This window comes from Colobus angolensis, unplaced genomic scaffold, assembly GCF_000951035.1.
Source record: "Colobus angolensis palliatus isolate OR3802 unplaced genomic scaffold, Cang.pa_1.0 Scaffold57, whole genome shotgun sequence".
In the NCBI taxonomy this organism is placed as follows: domain Eukaryota; kingdom Metazoa; phylum Chordata; class Mammalia; order Primates; family Cercopithecidae; genus Colobus; species Colobus angolensis.
The window spans coordinates 7,799,573-7,819,143 of record NW_012119265.1 but is presented as its reverse complement, the minus strand read 5'-3'; the positions used below and the strand labels follow the sequence as shown (position 1 = coordinate 7,819,143).

General features: G+C 41.2%; 1 protein-coding gene across 2 annotated transcripts in view; it reads right to left on the bottom strand.

Moving 5' to 3' along the window:
• DAAM1 (dishevelled associated activator of morphogenesis 1) overlaps nt 1-19,571 on the bottom strand; it is a 181,078-nt gene that overhangs the window by 11,204 nt on the left and 150,303 nt on the right. For both annotated transcript variants that reach the window (XM_011961911.1, XM_011961910.1), the window contains 5 exons: nt 12,688-12,772; nt 7,682-7,788; nt 6,354-6,442; nt 5,295-5,463; nt 1,205-1,312 (listed from right to left, as the gene is read on the bottom strand). In XM_011961911.1, coding sequence (XP_011817301.1) covers nt 1,205-1,312; nt 5,295-5,463; nt 6,354-6,442; nt 7,682-7,788; nt 12,688-12,772 — 558 coding nt within the window. The remainder of the gene's footprint in view (nt 1-1,204; nt 1,313-5,294; nt 5,464-6,353; nt 6,443-7,681; nt 7,789-12,687; nt 12,773-19,571) is intronic.

The following is a 19,571-nucleotide window of genomic DNA, read 5'->3' as shown; positions in this document are numbered from 1 at the left end:
CTAGCGAGACTCCATCTCAAAAAAATAAAATAAAACAAAATAAAATAAAATAAAATAAAAATAAAATAAAATAAAATAAAATTATGTTTCTTATTTTCTGTAGCCAGCAGGTATATTTTATAGGTCAAAAATAGCAGAATAGAAATATCTTCCATCTGTACAAGAATATTTTATGTTTCAAACTCAAAAAAATCTCACTTCAGCAAATTACTCCATGTAGAAATAAATCTCTTGCCATACTTGGCTCCCTTTGAAAACAAAACAAAAATAAGTTCATCTGCAATCATGTTCACATTGTACTTTATATAATCAGTGCTCTGCTTTTCACTAAGGCCCCAATAATATGAATATTACAAGGTAATGGCTTAAGTAGTAATCAACAATGATTTTTCTTAAAGTTGTATTAACTAGTTTTTATTTTCATCTTTTTTTTTTTAATAGAGAAAGGTTCTTGGGCTTCTCCCATACATAACACTTTGTATTTCACGGCTTTTAAACATCAGAGCTTGAAACTGAATTCTCCCAGATAATTTACAACATATAAAGAAACTCACCAGTACTTCATTTAATTTCATGCCTTATATAGTATATTTCCACCAGATTCCATGAACAGAGGGAAAAAATGAGCCTGCTCATTATACTTTTCAAATTCACTGCAAAAAGATGCAGTTTATGTTTTAAAAAAAGAGCCAAAAGAGGGAGGGAAAAACAGCAAGGAAAATTGCCTGCTTCTCAGTCTCTGAAACGTGGTGTGAAGTTTGTGGTAAAAATTTGGCAACTTTCCATTTTATTTTTAGTTTCTTCATTTGCATAAAGACTGCTTCCCATTAAAGAGCCACCTTGGTTTCTGGGAGTATGTGTGCACATGTGAAAATGATTAGCAATGCCCTGACACTTAGGTCTTCTATTTGCTTAGTCATGCATCTTTATTTAACTAAGGGTGCTCTTACCTGTGTTTAAAACACCTGCCCTTTAAAAGTATGAAAGTTAAAAATTTCATGCAGTATTCCAAAGAAGCTAGAACAAACATATATTCAAAAATTTGTAACACATTTGAGTGATTTGGATGAGATTCAAACTTTATTTCATACAATGGTCAGGAAAAAACAAATAGAAAGACTGACTTCATGCAGTGCTAACTACCTCAATGGCTAACACACAGTCCAAGTGATTTAAGAAACTAACACTCACTGTAAGTACTTACTTTACTTTCGCAGCTTGAGGAATATCCCGCAATTCTTCATTTAGATTCAGAACACTGGGGTACTTATTTTCCACAATAGTGATGAGATAGTGCAAAAGGGTAATGTTTCTACAATTGAAGAAGAGTATTAAACATTTAAATTATTTTCGTTTAAAGTACATAAATATATGAAGAGTTAATATCTGCATATGATTTATATGCTCAAATGGTAGAACCCACAATAATGCTATATTACCTGCATTAACGTTAAAATTTGGAGGTTCATGTAAGGCAGGGATTCTCAAGAGATGAGAATAATGGGAGAGCCTCCATGGGGATTACATAGATATATGTCAAAAAGCAGCACACAGTTTCTAAAAAGAGGATAAGAATTACATTTTGGGCCCACAATGAGCATCTTTCAAAATCTGGGTAATGGGATGGGTGATCTAAGTGAATCTGAACCACTGCCAGTGGAGATAAGCTCAAGTTTACCTTCCCACTAGATCCACCCTAAAATGGGGTGTGCCCTGCAGGTTCATAACTAGTAGGCGGTGGAGTGGAGTGGGATGGGGTGGAGAGTGAGGGATGTTTATTCCACTGAAAAGGGCAGCTATTCTTGAGTCTAAAGTACAGAGCAGCAACTCACTGATGACAATTATCGATACTTTTTTGTTTTTTTGAGACAGAGTCTCTGTTGCCCAGGCTGGAGTGCAGTGGTGCAATCTGGGCTCACTGCAACCTCCGCCTCCTGGGTTCAAGTGATTCTCCTGCCTCAGCCTCCCGAGTAGCTGGGATTACAGGTGCCTGCCACCACATCTGGCTAATTTTCGTTATTTTCAGTAGAGACAGGGTTTCACCATGTCGGTCAGGCTGGTCTCCAACTCCTGACCTCAGGTGATACACCCGCCTCTGCCTCCCAAAGTGCTGGGATTACAGGTGTGAGCCACCGTGTCTGACCTATTGATACTTTTTAATAAGGTTTCACCCAAAGGGTGGTCAGAAAGTTAGAAAGTCCCCTTTCTCGGGGCTGAACCTGGAAGTGGGCCATAACTGTCACCATGTGATATCCTTGCAGCCCTGAATCCACTTCCTAATTTAGCAACACTTCAACTCCTAACTGCATAACTCTTAGTAGTTAAAACAGTTGGTTGTGCCAGCTCCTTCTCTGGTGGTGACAGGGCTGAACTCTGACTGACCTGGATTGAAAAGAGGAGCACGTAGGAAACAGTATCTATTAGGCAACGCTGTGTTTCTCTGATCCCATTGTCACTGACTGCTACACATTCCTATCACCTGGACTCCAGATGCCTGGGCTAACCCCAGAGATTCATTTAATTGGAATGAGGTGGAGGCAGGCATGGGCATTCTTTAAAACTCCCTGTTGATTTTATCAAGCAGCCAGGATCAAGAACTACTTGTCTGTTGAGGTTAGAATTAGGAGGGTAAAAATACATTCCTTTAAAAAACATTTCCATAATTTAGGCAGTTTGCTAATTCACAGTGCTAAACACCAGTACTCCCACTCACCTTTAACCAAAGGAATCAGAGTTTTCAAACAATTTTCTTTTCTATAACAATGAAAACCATTTCTAGTTACCCTTGCCTTTCATAGAGACAATGCAATCCTATAAATCCTCATTTTTCTCACTCTCAGTCTCTCAATAATTAGAAAACAACTGCCCACCAAAGCAAAACAGTGGCCAACGATTTTGGCCACTTATTTTCATATGTTCATGTGCATCCTTCCATTTCATTTTTTTTTTTTTTTTCTGAGATGGAGTCTCGCTTTGTCGCCAAGGCTGGAGTGCAGTGGTGGCGATCTTGGCTCACTGCAACCTCAGCCTTCTGGGTTCAAGCGATTCTCCTGCTTCAGCCTCCTGAGTAGCTGGGACTACAAGCGCGTGCCACAACACCCGGATAACTTTTTGTATTTTCAGTAGAGACGAGGTTTCACCGTGTTAGCTAGGAGGGTCTCCATCTCCTGACCTCATGATCCTCCGGCTTGGCCTCCCAAAGTTCCGGGATTACAGGTGTGAACCAGTGTGCCCAGCCTCCATGCCAATTTTGCTCTTCACAGAACCTACCTGTCTGCCCATGTGATTCTTACCTAAGGGGCACATGGAGCGAGCAAAATGCCAGCCACCATCACAAGAAAGAGTGAGGCTATTTTTTTCATTTTTTAAAAGAAATGCTTTGCTATTGAGAGAGATTTCAATTAATTTCCTTAACCATACACACCTTTCTTGCTATAGAAAGGTTTAAGATGACGTCTGATCTTCCATATTTGTTTGCGATCCAAATAATACCTCTTTGAGTAAATGCAAATTCTTAAGGAAGGAACAACAACAGCCACACATTTGATTCTTCCCTGGTCATTACTAGTAACTGAGCCTTCAATGCTGAGTGAATGCACCCTTCCTGCTGACTGTCCCACCACCTACACTATTGGATTAGATTCAATGGAACAACGTTCGTGGGTGACTGCTTACAGGCAAAGCACTTTGCTAGGCATGCAGGTGTATAAGGCATGGGCGCTGCATTTGGGGACCAAATACTAAAGGCAGAAAAAAAAGAGGAAAAAGAAAGATCAGAAATAGTTGTAGATTGTTCTTTTGAAAAGGCTTGTACATTATATAAATTCTGTAGTAACCTCAGTAAATAAGCAGATAATCATGTAAGTGCCAGGTTATTGGTAAGTACTGAGGGTAGCTGATTGCTTTTGTGTGTGTACAGTTGAAGAGAATGCCCTTCCTTAAAAAGGTAGCTGGCTCTTTAGACACAAATAAGATCTGCTGTTCCCTACTACAACTTCCAGATAAGATCCTTCTGTTGCTAATAGAGCTGTGAATGGACCAACAACACAGGTGTCAAATACCTGTAAGGCCGAATACCTTGCTTGTTGTAACCATAGGCAAGCTGAATGAGCCACCTGACCCTGAGTCAGTTTCTTACCTGACAACAGGTGACAACAGTATTTGGCTTATGTACTTCACAAGCTAGTGGGACAATCAAATGTGAAAGTGCTCTGAAAAGGATCAAGTGTTTACATTAAAAATAGGTGGCAGGGCTATAACAACAGCTGCTCTTCATTAATCTATCTCTACATGATGCAAAAACAACAAATTAACACATTGCTTATTTCTTCTAGGATGGATTTAGGGTTGCCAGAGTACTATGCTTCACGAACCCTATAGAAAATATAGGGTAAAAGCCCTTATTAGTTAGAAATAATTAGGGTGAACAGCCCATATTTCTAAAAAGAATTTGGGTATGGAGAAGCTTACCTTAGAAACAATTGTGCAAGTTCCTTTGAAGTCAGTGAGAACCTCAGAGAAACAAAGCTCTCAGGGAAACTCGAGTTAATATGCCTAATGACCCTACCCTGTTAATGACACAAGAACGTTTTCACATCTTTAATGAGAATCTGTTCACCTAAAATGCAGCATTGAACACTTTCTAGGAAGCATTTTAATGAGACCTGCAATGAGCAACTGAGTATTAATAGCCAAAATGCATTTATACGTAAGTTTTTAATATAGTTGCCAGCTCCACTGTATTAGGAAAAACATAACCTAAAATCCCCAAAAGCTTCATATTCTAGCACCAACCATCAATTTTTTTCTTTTCTGTGGAACACAGTTTTCTATAGAGGGGTCATGGGGAGATGCTGAGTGCTGGTAACATTCTGTCCTTGAGCTGGGTGCTGGTTGCACAGGTGTGTTTAATTTGTGAAAAATCATCAAGCCCAACATTTGTGATGACTGACCTCTTCTTAGTATATTATACTATAATAAAAAGTTTACAAAAAACTAATTTTTTAAAAAGGCAGGACAAAACAAAAACAACAGCAAAACTTAGAACAGATGATGTCCCTGTGGACCAAAAATGGATGAAGGATAATTGGTCCAACAGGAATATGGGAGATGCCTGCGGTCATGAGAGAGGTTAGAGAAGAGTCAATGTCAGAGAAGGGAAGAAAGCAGTGAGAAAGAGAAGTTCCGACTGAAGACTGCAATGTCATGAAGGCTCAGGAGGACCAGAGGGGCACAAATCTGAGCCTGGACCTACATACCTGGCTCCCCCAAGTGTTGGAAGATCCCATACTTACTTGTCGATGCTGGATTTTGTGTCAGCAATTTTGTTTAGGCTAGATATCTTGAAACCATATGCATTCCCTCTTTGACCTTTATTCATATAATTTCCAAATGCCAAAACCACCTCCAGCAACTGCTTGAGGGCACTGCTCCTAAACACCTCTTCTGAGCCCGAACGAATTGCTTCAAAACAAAACACATAAAAACACAACGATTACCAAGTGTTTCATTGTTTGAAATCAAGACGTTTCAGTGATACCCATTCTAAATTCACACACCTAATAACAGATATTGAAGATGTAAGACTGAGTTGTTGGGTTACCCAGAGCACTTTCAAAACGCTTAAACCAGAAGCAAACAACAAGGATAGGGAGAGCCAACTCAAGTTGTTACCAACACCCATAGACAGCTGCAAAATCCTATCCTTTCTCAGGCCTTTCTTGGCTGACTCATCAGTCATAAGCACTGAGGAATATCTAGAATAGCAATCCTATCTCCAGTATTTCTTTACAAACACTTACTTGTCTGGTGTGAGTCAGGTTAACAGGAGTATTGATCAATTCCGCCGACAGAAAACTGGTCAAATGTGTTACATGTTATAGCTTACAGGTGTCATAACAGGGATCAGAGCTTAGGTTGATGCATGATTCCAGCCTGCATTCTGTGGCTGTGCTCTTCAGTGGCCGTGCCCACATTTCAAACATTTAAAATTTTAAAAATCAAACCACACAACAGCCTCAAATCTTCCCTTTGACAAATCTACTCAGGCTCTGTTGTAAGGAAGCTAATTACAGATTTAATGCTAATAGCAGTGAGATTAATTCCTCACATCCTTGTAGTCAAAAGCCCAACCCTACAGGAGACCAGGAGGCGTGCTGTGAGCTCCCGAGATTAGGGCAGTGCATCAAGCATTGACCTTAAGTAATCATCCCTCAGAATTTTGAAAGATTTTGAGCCAAAAAATAAAATAAAAAATCACCAAGGGGATCTTGTTTACTATACGCACTTGGATTGCACTTTCAAATGCTTTGTAATAATGAACATAATTTCCAATCTAGGCAGCTTGACTTTACCTTCCACTTTAGGTTTCACTTCTGCCACACGCTCTGCAAACTTCTTTTTGAAGTACAGCGATTGCAACCTTTGCTGATAGTGATTAATTCTGTAAGAGCAAACATGTACTAATTGATATTCATTTAAGATGTCTAGGTTCACTTAGTGACATATGGAGGTGGAGGTACCTAGAAGCACCTCCCCCAACACCCACCCACACACATACATTAGTTGCTCTCATGGACAGGAACACAGGACATGAAGCCAGCTTTGCCTGGAGAGCCCATTTTGGTCTGACCTACAGGGGCTATTTGGCCAACTGCAGCAGAGTCCTTAGATCCAATCCAGGCAACTGCTAAAAGAAAGTGGGAGCCTGCTGCTGCTGCTGTTGACTAAAGCCCCTCTCTCCTCCCTCAGAGTCCCAGGAACTCTTTTGAGCATAGAAGAGATAAAAGGGAATGAAAACGTAAAGAACATCCTACCGCAAATAAAGGACAGTTCCCTACACTTCTCCGAAATTCCAAATTTCTTAACTTTCCATTTTACTTTCCAAAGTAAAAACTGGTCTCCAGTATCCTCTTCCCACATTGTCCTCTCCTCACTCCCATCTGCAAACCTCCCTCTGTCTTCACAGTGAGGACCCTCTCTGCTCCCCTAAAGGAGAAAGCTGTGCCTTGAGGTTCACTGAGAGTTTCAGGACCACTGGTCCTTCTCTAATGTGGAATCAATTTTCTAGGCCTGAGATAGCAGATCGACTTAGCTCATATACCAAACCTAATTATGAAGCTGTGGCTGCCTCAGGGCTTTCTGGAGAAGGGTTCAGAGAGCTTGCCAAGGCTCCGTGGGAAGAGTGCCATGATCGATTAGTGATGTCTGCATGTGTCATGATTTGACATCTAGACCCTGGTTGTTCAGTTACATGGGCTTCAGACTGACATTGTCAGAATCTGTCCATATATATATATTTTTTTCCTTTTTTTTTTCTATTTTACAACCACCTTGCCATCCTAAGCTACTTGGAAGTATGAGACAATATCCCAAGAAATCAAACTGGTGAGGAGAATGATACTGACTGGAATCAAGAAAAGTTATTATTTGATAAGGCCAAAGAGGCCCAGAAATAGAGATAATTGTGAAAAAACCCTCACCCTGGCTCACCCATAGGCAAGAACTGACATAAACAGAACAATGAAATTCCACATCACTCAGACTTGAGAAGATTTTTAGAATGAAAAAGCTTTCAAGTTAAGCCAGGTTAATTAGCCCAAACAATTCAACATGAATTGAAAATTCATGAAGCTTAGAAAGGGAAGGGACATCTTCACATTCTAAGCATTTTCAAACTCACCGGCTCATCTCAAAAAGAAATCTATCAGCCTTGGCCATCCGATCCAGTTCGTGTCTATGTTCCTCCAACAGGTCAATGTCACTTTTTTCAGGAACAAATTTCAAGAGCTGAAAAGTACACACGAATATTAAAACCAGGTTTATCACTTAAATCCATGTAGTAATTTTTCACCCTTTCAGTTAATTTGTCCAAAGATGAAATGTTAACTCTTGTTGAATTTATAAGCTCTGCTCACAGGTTAAGATACAACAGAAATGATGAAATCTTTTCATTTTTGCTTGAAAGTAGTTAAATGGGTATAAGATTCATCCCTGGCACTTTTCTGTTCTCTACTGCCTCTCAAATCAGAATTGTGGGAGTTCTCTACTGGAACCTCTTTTTCACAGACCACTAGAAGCACCTCAGAGAGTCAATGCTCTCATCAGAAGATGATACAACTGAGGTCCAGAGAGAGTAAGCCACTCACCCAAGATTACAAAGCAAGTTTGTGTAGTGATTAGAAATAGAACCTAGGTCTCTTGACTCCCAGCTCTACGCCTTTTTCTGTTACATCATGCTGGAATGAATAATTCCATTTGTAGTTTCCATTCCATTTTCTTATTTTTCTGGTTTGTCTAATTCAATCTTTTTTTTCCCCTTCCACGTAGAGGTGGGTGAGAGGAACACAGTGGGATTTGATGTTTTTAATTTCGTAGTTTATTTTGAAGGAAGAAATGAGCATGGGATGTGGAAGAAATAGTAACAATATTTAAAACTGAAACAGTGCTTCTGTATGTGTCTTATTTCCTTTCAAGGTACATATGTTTTGGATGTGTATGCAAGACCTGTGGACTCATGCTGTTTTGGAGATCAAATGCCCTTAGCTTTTTTTTTTTTTTTTTTAAACATGACTTTCTTGACTTTGAGGCTCTCCCCAGAATTTGATGCTGGAATTAGATGATCCATTTAGTAACTTTTCAAATGTTTGTTGAATTTAACTGAGGGACCTCAGAAAAGTCAGTCAGTCAGGGTGTCATCAGCAGAGAGGGAGAATTGGAATTACAGGCAAGTATTCTGTGAGGCTAGAATACATTCCAGGCAGAGTGTATACTGTGTGCCGGGGCCTGGAATGGCCAGCACAGCACTTATGCAGGTAGAAGGGCAGTGGTAACATCAGTGGGAGAGGGCAGGGTAGGCAAGGGCAGGGAGTAGCAAGGCCTTATAAAAAGTTCTGAGGCACTGGGACATACCTTGAAAATCTCATGTAGGAGAGTGAGTTTACATTTTTTTAAAAAAATCGCCATGCTTGAGAGATGGAAAAAGAATTAGAAGAGATTAAAAATGAGAGGGGGTCATGATTAGATAGTGGTACAGTAAGTAATCTAAATAATCTGGATAAGAGATGATAGTGGCCTGGATAGGGTGGAGCTAGTGGACAAATTATAGAGCTATTTATGAGACTTGAATGGAACTGTCCTGACTTGATGGATTGTAGTACATGAGGGAGGAAGAGTCAAAGATGACGCCTGGGCTTCTGGCTTAGGCAATAACGTAACTGGGAACCCAGGAAGAGAAGGCTGGAGGTAGGGTGAGCCAGAATGGGGAGGAGAAGGTGAGTTTAATGTTCAAAATGATTGCATGGAACCAAGTAATGATTTCTATTAGGCAGTTGGACAAATGGGTCTGAAGCCTTAGGAAGATGCGTTTGGAAGCTGAAGCATGGCATTGGTTTTAACAGGTAGGTTACTGAAGGTGCGGGTGTCAGTGAGATTAGGAAAGGTGCTGTCAAGAGAAAAAAAGCAGGGCTGGAGAGAACCAGTATTCAAGGGGCCAGGACAAGAAAAGGAGAAACCTTTAAAAGGAGGCCACGGAGATGCAGCCAGAGAGGCCTGCATGGCTCACAGGGCCACGGGAAGGCAGCATTTCAGCATGCAGCAAGTGGCCATGGGTGCCAACACCCCCAAGAAACTAAGAAAAATGAGGACCCTGCAGTGTCCCCTGGCTCCGGCAACAGGGAAGTTGCAAGTGCCCTCGAGAAGAGCTCTAGGGAGGGGAGGACAGTGCAGCAGAGTGGGTAGAAAGAAAGTGTGGATGGCTTTCAAGACTCTGGCAGTGTCAGAGAGAAGACAGTAGCTAGATGGGGATGGGGAGTCTTGAGAGGGACATGTATATAAGATGTGTGTGTGTGTGTGTGTGTGTAATGGGTGTGTGCATGAGGGTGTGTGCACAGTGTGTGTGTAGGGGTGTGTAGGTGTGTGTGTGTAGGGTGTGTATGTGTGGTATATGTGTGTAGAGGCTGTATGTAGGGGTGTGTTTATGTGCTAAAGGCTGACACTTGAATGAGCTAAGAGTAGAAAGGGTGGGGCTGCAGATCTAGAGGAGGGGGCAGTCAATCCAGCTGGGGTCCTGACTAGAAGGAAGGAATGGGGCCAGAGCAAAGGGAAGGGACATCCCCTCCTTCCTAACGGGATGGAAGTGGTGGAAGATGGAAGCAGATGCCAGGGAGTTCATAGGTCTGGGGGCCTGATAGCTTCTAGGCATTTCTGCTCCTGAGTTCAAACGGTGACACTGTTCAGGATGTATCTTGTTCTTTCTCAGTGCAGGGAAGGAAGGGAGGAAGGCAAGAAGAAGGGAAGAAAAGGAGAGAGGAAAGCACCACCCCAGCCTCCCTCAGCTTGGATTTTTACAACTGGGCAAGGAAACTGAGTTCTAGCTTCAGGGATCCTTTCACTAATTTGCACAGTCCCCTCTCTCCCTGCAAGCTTGTTGTGCTGAGCCCACTTGTCCCCTGTTCAGAATAACACAGTCAGTACATCTCCTTTGTTACCTAAAAGCGCACAGGAGCCACACTAAAACTCAGTTCTCTCTCAAAGGAGAGTTGTGTAAAGGACTGTACATGGGTAGTTTTAAGAGAGGATGGGGAGTCAGGCAAATATCTGGGAATAAGGATAAAGATATGTGTTCCAAGAAAGAAGAGAGCATAGCTCTCATCTGAGATCAGAGCTCAGCAGCTGCAAGCAGCAAGAGAGGAGGGGATGAAAGCATCCACCAGGCACATCCTAAATAGGAGTAAGGAAATGCTGGCATCAACACTTGTCTGGGTAGAGTGTTGTATAGAGGAAACGGAAGTAAAGAACAAACAGTAAAATGGGGAGGAAAAGAAAGAGCGTGGGAGATGACCAGAGAGCAAGACACACACAGAATTATCAGGAGAGGCCAGGTCAAAAAATATCCTACTTGGCCAGATTCTGCTTCAGTAGACTGGTTTTCTCTCTTGCATTTATTTGAAGTACATTCTATTTGCACTGCAGGCCCTTTTGGCAAGATTGTGAAATCCTTTCCCTCAAGGAGGAATTTTGCTGGATGCAATTCCATAGTAAACAGATCTTGTGGAATTTTAAAACATACGACCTTGTCAATAGGAGCTGAAGGCAGGAGGACTAAAGTGGCTTTACACATAGTCCTTCACTCTGGGTTAGCACATTGGGTGCAGCAACTTGAAGGCAGGGTGACCTGGGAGGGGCAGAGGGAGCTAGGCTCCACTGTCCCAGAGCAAAGACTCTGTGTGACTGGTCTACAGCGAGGGAGGGAAAGGTGTATGGAGGAGCTAGAGAATGCGCTCAAAATAAATTTTATCCCAGGGGATACTTTTAAACCATTCATACACAGAGCACCCCAAGAGACTTGAGAACATAATCATTAACTATTTTGATAATTAAATAAAACCTTTAAAGGACAGTATGAAGAGTTTTTCCACAGCAAATGTGAGGATTTTCCCCCAGGACTATTCCAGCTGCAGAGGTTGCAAGGAGCGGGCAGGTCCATTAGGGAGTAACTCTGCAAACATCATTCCTCCCTGCATGGTGTCTGAGACCTTCGAGACATCAGTGAGAACCATGGAAAACACACATGCAGATAGACAGGCGCTCTACCCAGAGCAACTTCGCCACTCAGGATTACTGTTAACAACACAAAATACCCTTATTCTCTGCTCTTAGAGCAAGGCACGCCTACAGATGCAACTGGAGTTCGGTCTAGAATCCTAGTTGCTTGTGCCCACAGTTGACCTTAGGTACACCTGGCTCTAACAAATGTGGACTTCTTGACCAAAATCATTCAAAATGTGAGCCCATCCCCAAAACAATGAGACAGAAGGATGGAACAGTCTGACAGCATTCTATCATCACAGAGCACAGAAAAGTTAAGGCCCAGACCAAGGGGCAGAGGGCAGAGACAGGTGAAAATCCCTAGAATATGTGCGAGATCAACAACATTGTTATTTGGGGACAAGTAGACAAAGAAGCCAAACAGCCCATGACCCAGTTGCAGTGGCTACAAAGAAATGCTATAAAAATACTGGCTGCTTGGTCATGGATAACAAAAATTATATCAAGATACTATGGGCAAAGATGTATACTGACTGGGTGTAAATCCCATTCTTGCTACCCCTGGCATTTAAATTTACTGCTATTTATGACACAAGAGGGTGCTGTACAATGTACAGAGGTTAAAACTTAGCCCCAAGACATTTACAACTGCCTTGTGACACACATGTGTGTTCAGATACAGATGACAGTGTGCGGGGTTTAAAGTTCATTTTCATGGTTGTGGGTCTGGTGACCAAGACACAAATTAGATTTAGAATTTAGTAATGAATCAGCTTTTGTAGTATCGTTTGCAATCTCACAGTGCTAGTGAGATTCTCAGTATTCCTGTGAAACACAGACTTTCTTCTAGAGCTAGATTTATATGATTTACTGAGGTATAATGACATAATTGCAGCTTGAGGGATGCTGTGGGTCCCAGGCATTTGACAAACGTGATCTTCCTTCTCACCCATCAGTTTGGGAGGCAATGAGAGAATAAGGTCATTAAGTTTCCTAACACAGTCACATGGGAACTTGGTTCAGCCACCTCATTCATAGATGAGGAAATGATCCACTAGCAACAACCGGATGTTCTGAACATCCCTCTCCCTGTTGATGGTCGCTTTTCACTTCTGCTCTGAGATACATCTGGTAGCTCACCTGTTCCAACATGTCCTTGGGCAGATCTTCCTGTTCGTCCATTGTTAGAATTGCCCGTTTGATTTCATCATTGGATAATTTCAACCTGGAGAAAGAATACTGTTATTAATCATATTGGTTTGAGTATTAAAATTTAACATAATTCATTTTGCTACGCCAGTTGCTGATTTTCAAGTACTTTTTTCTTAAAATCTCTCAGTGAAAGCTTATTTCCTGACAATATTGCACCTAAAAATAGGATTTTAAAACTGCTTTAACATTCTTTCAGGGCTTTGTAATGCTCTGCTAACACAGAGGACAAAGTTGCTATGTTCTATGATTTAGTTTTCTTAAGCAAAGCACTGGAAGATTAGAACTAGGGAGAATACCCACACACAATTGTTTTCTTTTACATTTAGGATCCATGAATTGCAAGTGGGAGGACAGAACTAAGTTTCTGACCTGTTTATAGGTCAGGAGTGTTTAAAGTTTGCTATCAGGTAAAAAATGGGTTTTGAGAAGGTTAGAAACTACATGTTATTGTTAAAAAGTTGAGCAACAGATAATATGCAAAATAAAATGTATAAGTACTTCATAGTTAAGGCATTTTTTTAATAGACGGAGAAACTGGGGCCCAGAATGGCCAAGTGATTTGTCCAAGATCAAACATAAAAAACGACAGTAACCACAAACCCACAACTCTTGACTGCTAATCTCAAACTCTTTATACAAAAATCCCTTATCTAGTTAATGTTTCATAGGGAAGGATTTAAGCAAAAATACAAATCTGTTTCCTCATTTTCTGTCTACCATCAGCTTAAATGATTTACTAATTTAATCAGGAATCTGTGTCTTGATGGTCAGAACAACAAAGTATTGACTGTAAAATATAACATATAATGTTAAAATGTATTTTTATTAGATATAACAATAGTCTTACCCAGGGCAAAAAATCTTGATCACATTATTAGCTGCAACAAGAGAATCACTCCTTTGTTTAATTTGTAAGCATTAGACCCAGACTTTTCCTTTTTTTTTTTGATAGAAATGGGGTCTCACTATGTTGCCCAGGTTGGTCTTGAATTCCTGTCCTCAAACAATCCTCCTACCTTGGCCTCCCAAAGCACTGGGATTACAGGCGTGAGCGAGCATGCATGGTCTAGACTTATTTTTAAAATCTTACTTCCTTACAACCTAAAACTAATGTGGCATATTAACATGACTTGATTTGTTCTTTTGAGTCTATGCTCTTAAAAAAGCATCATCATATTTAGGACTGGAGATAAAGACGTAAACACACAAATATAGAGCAAGATGTACACATGTCACATGCAACTTTTGAAGGTAGGGGCTTTGGTGTGAGACAGGCTGGGTCCCAGTCCTGTCTCCGATACTTCCTGGTCAGTGTGACTAGAGCAAAAAATTTTTATTAAGCCTCAGTTTCCTCATCTGTAAAACAAGGATAGTAATAACTACATAACTGCATCCCCCCCCCACCTTCCCCCCAGAAAGGGTTTGTGTTTGTATGTGTGCACATGAGGATTAAGCAAATGAATGCACGTAAAGTGCTTAGCAAACTTCCTGGCCATAGAAAGAATGCAATAAACTATATGTACATTCTACAAGGCAGAATTTTTTATAGTAGAAAAACAAAGTAGCAGTACCTTTGTATCCTTAATGTTCATATGCAGCTAAGAACCCATTAAACAGTGCTTAGTATGGTAATTATGATCACTTTCCAAAGCACTGTCATACCCATTATTTCACCAGTGTTTCCTCTGTGTATGACACCCATGAGGCTGAGAGTATTAAGAAGGAAATAGAAGATGAGGTCCTTACTTTAACAGTGATTACAGTCATTGGGAGAACTAGATGATAAGCCGAAATCCTCAAGACACATGCAGATCAAGATGAGGGCTGAATAGGTGAAAGCATGCACTCAAAGGCAGTGAAGGAGAAGAGAAGCCCCAGGTGAAGCTGGATGAGGCACCCCACCAAGGATGCCTCTGGCTTGTCTTTTTCTCTAGATTTGGGACCTGATTATGTTAAAACCATCCACCTTGCTATTTAAACTGAATGTTATTTCATGTGCCATTAAATAGGGAAGAGAAGGAAAAAATTTGGGAATTCTACTGTACTAATACCATTCTCTTCTATTTCATGTTCTCAAACCCAAATGAAGCATCTAGGCAAAATGCAAAATTGTTTAAGGTGACAAATAAGGCCCATTCTATCACCTCATCTGAGCTGTGGTGTCGTTATAACCCCTACGCCGTTACAGGAGCCCTTGCCCTGGCAGACTTCTTCAGATGGTTTTTGTCATTGTTGGGACAACCATTTTCTCATGAACATATTCCCCAGACTACCGTGTTAGAAAATTCCCCCTGCTTAAATGGAACAATTTAGCTAAATTGGCATGGGTAAAGTACACAACAGGGAAAAAACCGACTCGCAGCATCAGGGCCTCAACTGGGTAGCCCTGGACTCTAGGACACTAGAAGCCCTTGAGTCAATTTAAGTCCAAACACCATTGTGCGGCCACGCAAGGCCAAGGAATAGTAACAATAGGGAGGGCTGAAACTGCCACTAATGAAAACCAACTGGCTGTGAAAACATCTATAATCATGAGGAGTGCTCTGCTTATAAGAAAAAAAATAAATTAGTTCTGTGTCCTTTTCACACCAAGTTGAAGAAACCATTTTATGGTGTAGTTCTGCTGAGTCCTTCTGTTTTGCATTTAAAAGAAAAGGAGTTGAAAATCAGAGTGAGAACAATACTTGAAGTATCAGATTTGCATTTCATTAGCTCCCCATATGGAGCACAGAACTTCTTGCTTTTGAAACTGTATATATTTATGCTCCTCAACCCCTAGAGGCTGTCTGGACTAAACACTAGCTCTAATTCAAAACAATTTTAGTTTCTTTTAATGTGGCCCACAAAGAGACTGGAGACTTTAATGGCTAGTACTTAAGAAAATCTACCTGTCAATGTAACCCCATGCATGCCGCCTGTTGGATCAAAGAAACCCTACCTTAAGGGAAAGGGAAGAAAAGTACCCCGCCCTCAGGGATGGTTCTATAGGTTGCAGAGTTCTTAGTATCATCTGTCATCCACAGAATCAGTCTCTAATCTCCGTAATTAATTGCTTTTAAAGCTTGGCAGTGTTCTGAAGTGCTGAAGGGTGGCAACTTTTGAGACACGTACTCTAACTTTCTTTACAAGGCAGGAAACAAACCAGCCATCTTAAAACAGTATTCAACTCTAGGTTGCTCTACTCAAGTATTTCAAAAATTTGCCAAGAGAATTGGAACATCCAGGCGTAATTAAAATAAGTTAAGGATGGATGGCTAGATCAGCCTCAGCTCTGCTTCAGTGGATTTAGGCCAAATCCCCCTACTTTAGAGTAGCTTTTTGTGGTTTACTACACCCAGGCTGCCGTGCTAAGTAAGCATCTGGAAAAAAAGAACGGCAGAACACTTCATAAAATTGTGTTTTAGGTGGGTTCATTTTGCAATATAAACCTGCTTCCAAGTTGCTGTCTCCCACACCCCGCCACCCCCCAGCCTTTGGCGGAGAGAGGTCTGTTTTAGTGAATAAAACAGAGTAAATTTTAAATTGCTACATGTCACCCATACACACATTGACAGTAGAAAAGTTGCTTATTCCCTGAAGACCTGAGGAACAAATTCTCTAAGATGTGCCCATTCTACTCTCTTCCCATGAAAGGTACAGTCTCTTGTGCCTGTAGCTCCCCATTCAAATGCACACCTTTTAGGCCATCTCTTTCTGAGAGCTTCGAATGATTTGGTCACTCATGCTGCAAATATCCTACTCACTCAGGCATGGGGAATGCCGGCACCTCCTCCCTGCCTTGGCCTCTTTCCAACTGCCTGCTTGGCTCCAGACAAAGCTGTGGCAGGTGCCCCTGACCTAAAGGTCCACTGACATTTGTAAAATATGAGGAAGACCTTTAAAGGTATAATCTTAAATACTGTGAACACAAGCGCTCATTAAAATATAGCCCATGGAATATGCCACAGGCTTTCACTGTGGTGAACTTTGGTGTAATGATGGCATTGCCAGGAAATAAATCCCTAGACAGCAAGATAAGAAATAGGGAAGTTCACCAGCCTTTGGGAATGAAATAATCAGCAGAAAAGAAAGATAGTAAGTGTGGCAAGGTGGGAAATGCTGACATAATCTTTGAAACATTCCTATTCATTGTCCCTAAGCACAAAATCAGCCTTCAAGGGCTTCTTCATCTCTCTCGAGGTTGTCTGTCAGTCATCAGGTGTCACCTGGACAACAGAGACCCTTATCTGATGGCTGCCCTGGTCCAGCTGTTAACCCCTTCTAACCTGTCCTGCGAAACCAAAAGACCAAACTAAAAAACCTTATTAAACACACAGTGTCCTCCTCCTGAACAAACGGCACCAGTTCTGATCCCATGGATACATAAACAGGACACTGGGCAGCTCCCATGCAGGCACTCTTCCCAGGGCTGCACACATCCTGGAGGAATTCTCACAAGCCGCTGAAGGGCTGCTACCTTCATGACCTTCATTTTATAGCTGAGGAGGTTATGATGTGATCGTGGGCTGACTTAATGCTCTTAGAAATGCACAATGCCTGAATCTCGGGCTCTCCTGCCTGGTTTCATTCAATCCAATTGATAATTCTCTGCCAGGATTGCAGGGCTCTCTTTACTAGCTGTGCTTATGTCCCTCCCACATCTTTGCTGCTCCACGCCTCCTTGACACTGCCTTCCTGGCCCCACCTCTTGTTATATAACAGTCCTTGCCTTTGAGGCCCACTTTCTACAATAAGCCCTGCTAGTGCCCCTCCTACATGGCTGAGCTCCGTGTCCTTCAGTCAGACCAGTGTAAGCCCTGAACGGCGCACAAATCTCACAGGTGTCATTTTTCTTCTCCAATTAGCCAGGTGCTTTCAAAGGCAGCAACGTTATCTTAACTTTTGGTATGTCCTGTGGCACTCAGCACAGTGCTGGGCAAAAAAATGCTCCAAAGTGGTGACTAAGAGAATAAGTATTGAACACGTTTTCATATTTCTTTCTCCTTTTATGTCCCCAGCTCCTTTTCTGCATAGTAATAAATTGCCAACAAAAAGGGAAGAATGAAAAGTAAACTGCTGATTGGTTAAAAAACTAAATAAAATACAAATTATAATTAAATCTGCTTAATTTTTTCACTTTTACCACAACATTTAACTTGTCGTTCTGTGCTTTCCTGATGAGAGAGTAAAACAACTGACCACTGAGCACAAAAGGATGGGGCACTGAATCATCCATGGGAGAGAGGGCTTCAGATCCTGATCAATGCAGCCCAATGGCCAACAGGTCAAATGGGACTCAAAATTACTTTGTCACACACACTTTTTAATTGTGCTCACGGTAGTAACACTTATACACCAAACTGGATTTTAATTGATAATCTGACAGATACGAGGTCAGTTCTTAAAACTGTCTTAAAGGAGTTTAAATACATTCAAGTTCTAAGTCACCTCAAAAGTGTCAGCGCCTAAGGCAACAAGGGAATTTACATACCACAAATATGAACGACTTCCCTCAATAACAGAATGGAGAATCTGCCAGAAAGAGATGTAACCTTATCTATAGCTCGTGTAATTATCCTGGTTGGTACTTAGTACTACTGAATAATCTGTCAATAAGGAACGAGGTCATTGTTTTTACTCTAAAGGCATTTCAACCCTACAGAAATTCTGGGCCAGGCACGGTGGCTCACGCCTGTAATCCCAGCACTTTGGGAGGCCGAGGCAGACGGATCATGAGGTCAGGAGATCGAGACCATCCTGGCTAACATGGTGAAACCTGGTCTCTACTAAAAAAAGTACAAAAAATTAGCCGGGCATGGTGGTGGGTGTCTGTAGTCCCAGTTACTCCGGAGGCTGAGGCAGGAGAATAGCGTGAACCCGGGAGGCAGAGCTTGCAGTGAGCTGAGACCGTGCCACTGCACTCCAGCCTGGGTGACAGAGCGAGACTCTGTCTCGAAAAGAAAAGAAAAGAAAAGAAAAGAAAGAAATTCTGTGACAGCTCCCTTTGCCAAGCGTTTTAAAGCATTCATCTGGATGGCACAAGCATAAAATACAGAGAGAAATTCTAGGATGTAAAAAAACTCCACAACTTTCCCAGTTAATTTAGTTTTGCTACTAGGAATACTATTTATAAAAAGGTAACAAAACAAATTGTTTACACTGTACAGCAGTCTTCCCTTATTGGAGAAGAATATGTCCCACGACCTCCCAGTGGATGCCTGAAACTGTGGATAGTATTGATCTTTACGTAGACTATGTTTTTTTTCTATACTTACATACCTATGGTAAAGTTTAATTTATAAATCGGGCACAGTGAGAGACCAACAATAACTAAAAATAAAATAGAACAACTACAACAATATATTGTAATAAAAAGTTATGTGAATGCAGTTTATCTCCAAATATCTTACTGTACTGGACCATGAGTAACTGAAACTGCAGAAAGTGAAACTGTGGACAAGGCGGGGACTACTGTAGAAGAAAAATAAGCAGACCTTCAAGTTGTTTTCAGTGGTGTCTTCCTGAGGCAGATAGATATTTTATCTAACCTGAGCATAGTTCATGGAATAAAAGTCAGAATAAATACAGGGTATGGCCATTTACACAGCTTTCAGCCAGAGGCAGAAATAAAATGCTAACAGGATGGTTCAGGTTACCTTACTAGTTGCATTAAAATTCAAAGCTCTCACTAAGGTTAAATTTCTCTTCACTGAAAGAAACATTTGCTCCCTGAAGTAATACATATCTGGCTAAGAATCAACTTCCATGAAAACCAAGCAGCAGCTCTTTGTGTTAAAAGAAATTCATTCTAAGAACATCTAAATAATAAGGAC